This window comes from Mus musculus, chromosome 16, assembly GCF_000001635.26.
Source record: "Mus musculus strain C57BL/6J chromosome 16, GRCm38.p6 C57BL/6J".
Taxonomy (NCBI): Eukaryota; Metazoa; Chordata; class Mammalia; order Rodentia; family Muridae; genus Mus; species Mus musculus.
In genome coordinates, this window is record NC_000082.6 from 18,776,335 (window position 1) to 18,780,446 (window position 4,112).

The following is a 4,112-nucleotide window of genomic DNA, read 5'->3' on the forward strand; positions in this document are numbered from 1 at the left end:
GTAGGATCATGAATGAGGTTATAATTAAGGGCAAGCCCAACACAGGCTTGCCGAGCATCTCCGCTTGGTGTGCCAAGGGAAAAACGGCGGGCGTAGAGGTTTGTTTCACCTGTGCACGGGGGCTCAGAGAACCTCCAGGCCAAGCAGTCTGCAGAGAGGAGTTGGAATGATCCGGGATGTAGCAGGTGGAGCTGGTGAGTGTAGGTTAGGGGTCATGCTGCTAACAGTGGAGACAGGGGCGCACAGATCTCCTGTGTACCTGCCAAGATCAGCCCCTACTAGGACAGAAACTGGTAGGGTCTCAGACTGCGGTTCTGCAGGGTGCGGTTCGGGTGAGCAGGACTAGTCCTGCTCGCCCGTGGTTTCAGTAACTGTAGCTGTCAGGGGGTCCGCGATTGGCTGTGGGCCGAAGGTCTGCTCATGGATTGGTTGAGCTAACTCGGGGGGCTGCGCCCTGGGGGCAGAGTCCGCCCCCGAGACTTCAAATAGGACAACAGGTTACTTCAGAACCCAGTTGGTGTAGTTAAAACCTCCTCTTCTGCTCCAGGACTGGAGGCTCCAGAGCAGAGGCACCAGAATCAATTCCCAGCTCCCAGCCTAAGCAGCGCAGAGAGCACCCGGAGGCCCCAAGGGCCGTCGGGTGAGCATTCAGTCTTTAGCCATGGGGTCTGCAGCGTTGGAAATTCTGGGTCTGGTGCTGTGTCTGGTAGGATGGGTGGGCTTGATCCTGGCGTGTGGGCTGCCCATGTGGCAGGTGACTGCCTTCCTGGACCACAACATCGTGACGGCGCAGACGACTTGGAAGGGGCTGTGGATGTCGTGCGTGGTGCAGAGTACCGGGCACATGCAGTGCAAGGTGTATGAATCTGTGCTGGCGCTGAGTGCGGAGGTGCAGGCAGCTCGGGCACTCACCGTGGGCGCTGTGCTGCTGGCGCTGGTGGCACTCTTTGTTACCTTGACCGGCGCTCAGTGCACCACCTGCGTGGCCCCGGGCCCAGTTAAGGCACGGGTAGCACTCACGGGAGGAGCGCTTTACGCGGTGTGCGGGCTGCTGGCACTCGTGCCGCTCTGCTGGTTCGCCAACATCGTTGTCCGCGAGTTCTATGATCCGACGGTGCCGGTGTCACAGAAGTACGAGCTGGGCGCGGCGCTGTACATCGGCTGGGCGGCCTCCGCACTGCTCATGTGCGGTGGCGGCCTCGTGTGTTGCGGCGCCTGGGTCTGCACCGGGCGCCCTGAGTTCAGCTTCCCGGTCAAGTACTCTGCGCCGCGGCGGCCCACGGCCAATGGCGATTACGACAAGAAGAACTATGTCTAAGGGCGGGAGGCATGGCGGGGCTCTTCCCGCAGCTAAGCCCGCGATGGGAAAGACCGATGCGGGAAGCCGTGTGTGGATGACGACCACCGCTGGGTTGCGCAGCGCAAGTCATGCTGGGTTCGGGCCAGACTTGCCCGCTCTCAGAGTCCGTTGACCATCACTAGCCGGGCCCTGCTCAGAACAGACTACAGGCACTTTTAAGAACTTGACCGACCTTTTCTTCTATGCGCAGTTGGCCACGACGTGGGTGGAACGCTCAGATTTCATCGGTGAAGTAGGCACCAAACTGCCGCGAACAGTTCCTACTGAGATCCTGGGGGCACTAGATGCTGCCTTAATGTCCAGTGGCACCTGCTAACCTGAAAGGGCAGCTGGAGAAACCCCGGGGCTGCCAGAGGGACGTGTTAAAAAGGGCATTTTCTTTGTTAGTGGAGAAGAACCTACTGAACCAAAGGACTTAGCCTGGACCTGGTCTCACTCCAGCACTCCCCCAAGGTGGGGGCCCTGTAGGTACCAGAGCCTTAGAGGGGTTGCCTTCCTCCTGGAAGCTTGGGGCTTGGGGGGTGGGCCGGGCAAGAATTTGCTCAGTAAATGGTTTGAACACTTTCAACTGTGTCCTGTCCTCTGTCCAGAGACTCCTTGTGCCCAGCTCCCTATTCATCTACCCACCCCTCCTCAAAGACTCCCTGCAGGGATTTCTCCAGTTTTCAACTCAGCCAAGTGCTGGAGTTAGGCTGGGATACAGGAGGGGAGGCAGAGCCCAGGAGAGGATCCAGCTGGAGTCTCACTCGCATCATGGGAATGGCAACTTGGGTGATGGGAAATGCTGAGAGTGGATAGCTAGGTTGCTGGCTTCTCCCAGGAATACCTCCAACACTTTTACCCCCAGTGCTTGCTCAGCTCCAAGTATCAAGTGGCCACCGACAAGGGCACACGGCTAGACTAGGCACTTCCCTCATGTGTGGGAGCCACAGTGCATGGCTGATGTGATGTGTTCAGTCTTCAGCTGACTGCAGTACATAACAGCTGCTATGGGAGAGGCACTTGCCCAGGGTAGCTGGGCCCATTGCAGCCCTTTGTCCTAGTCCTCTGGCTAGTGTGGCTCTAAACAGGGTCTAGGGTTTGTGTCCATCCTGCTGATAATGCACCTATGTTGACAGAGAATTTTGGGTGTTACTATCCTGGGGGAAAAGAGGGTCCAGGACTTGGGAAAAGATCCCAGGAGGGTAAAGCGAGTAAAGCCAACAGCCAAAGAAAGCTTATTGTTTCTCTTTGGGCTAAAAGGCCAGAGTCAGGAATGCACAATGGATACGGGAAGGGGCTGCAAAAAGAGGCATACAAAGCCCAGTCAGAAGGAAGGCTTGGCATCTGCTACCAACCCTGGCTACATCCAGTACCCAGTCTTTTAGGCCTGGCTAGGTGCCTCAGGGTGGGGAAGGGGTTAAAACCTAAGGATGTGAGCGTAAGAGATTCAGGGCAGATTCTGGAATTGGGGACAAAGAAGGCAAGGGTGGAACTTACAGGGAAGCTGACTTTCTAATGGCTGCTCAGGCCCCAATGAGACAGCCTCAGTGGAAGACCTCACTGAATCCAGGTGAACTCAGTCCAGCAGGTGCATGTGCAGGAAGGATCAAGAGCAGTCCCAAGCTTGGGAACATGTGATCCTAGATCTGGCCCTGTGCCCTAGCAGGCCAGTGTATGGTTATGCTGGCACACTTGGCTGGTGGTGTACCCTTCCCACAGGGGTCTTTACCCAGTATAGAATATGGGAAGGCAGCTGCTTGCTCTGAGTTCTTCCAAATGGCCAGGGTGGCTATGTGAAGGCAGTTGGCTGGTGGCACTATAGGGGGTCCAGGGAGGAGGGCCAATCCTACCCACCTCCCACCTACGGTACCCCCGATTTCCTGAAGGGCAGCCTGGGCTTCTCGCCACTGACTTAACACTATTCACCAGTACTTGGAATAGGAAGCAGTACTTAAAATGGCTTAGGCTACATAGTGAGAAAGTGTCTCAAAGAACAAAACACTACAACAAAACTAAACTGGGGAAAGAGAGAAACCTTTGTGAATAACTCCTTCTAGGACTGTGTGCCACCCTGCCTTCCTTAGGAGCTCAGATGCCCACAAGGGTATCTCTTTTTACCATGTCTGCTTTTCTAGTACCTATGTCCCCAGGTGGTAATCAGCCCTTCTTCACCATCCAACCTCTCTATACTTACTTGCTCCAGGGACAATGACAGTTGGCTCCACCATTCTAAGACCTTTGCCTCCCTGAAGGTGTTAAGAGGCCAGAGATCCACTACAGGTGAAATATTCTGAGTGGGGTGTGAGCAATGTTGACAGAGCCTGGGGACACTGCTTTGTTCAGACCCTACTCATCCTTTAGCCCTCCTTGGTCTGAGGCCTTCCCCCTGATACTTTATTTGCAAAGCACTATGACCTCTGCTTGCAGAGACAAGACACTTGAAGATGTCCTTTATGGCAAGTTCAAGGCCATGATAGAAGGATGGCCAAGATGGTGATACTGCTAGAGTCAGGCAGGCAGAGTCAGGTCCTTGGCAGTGCTGGGCAGTGGCCATCACAGGTGCTGGTTGTGAAGATACTTAGTACTGAAGGGCCCAGCCTCTGCCCATTGCCACCAGGAGGCCAGGAGAGCAGGTGGGGAGACCGTGTCCTAGGGTTGAACAGAGAAGCCTCTATGCCTCCTATGTAGCAGAGGACACAGGAACAAGGTTTCCCTGGATCCCAAGAAGGCTCAGAGTACTTCTAAGGTCCAATAAGATCACAGACCCAGA

The 4,112-nt window shown here is 55.5% G+C and overlaps 1 protein-coding gene across 1 annotated transcript; it reads left to right on the forward strand.

Moving 5' to 3' along the window:
* The first annotated feature begins 512 nt into the window (after positions 1-512).
* Cldn5 (claudin 5) lies at positions 513-1,928 on the forward strand. Its single transcript, NM_013805.4, has one exon. It carries the CDS (start codon positions 662-664, stop codon positions 1,316-1,318), a length of 657 nt encoding a protein of 218 aa, NP_038833.2. The 5' UTR covers positions 513-661; the 3' UTR covers positions 1,319-1,928.
* Positions 1,929-4,112: the final 2,184 nt, after the last annotated feature.

Coding starts and splice junctions, on each gene's coding strand:
- Cldn5 (NM_013805.4), top strand. CDS start 662: ATGGGGTCTGCAGCGTTGGAAATTCTGGGTCTGGTGCTGTGTCTGGTA.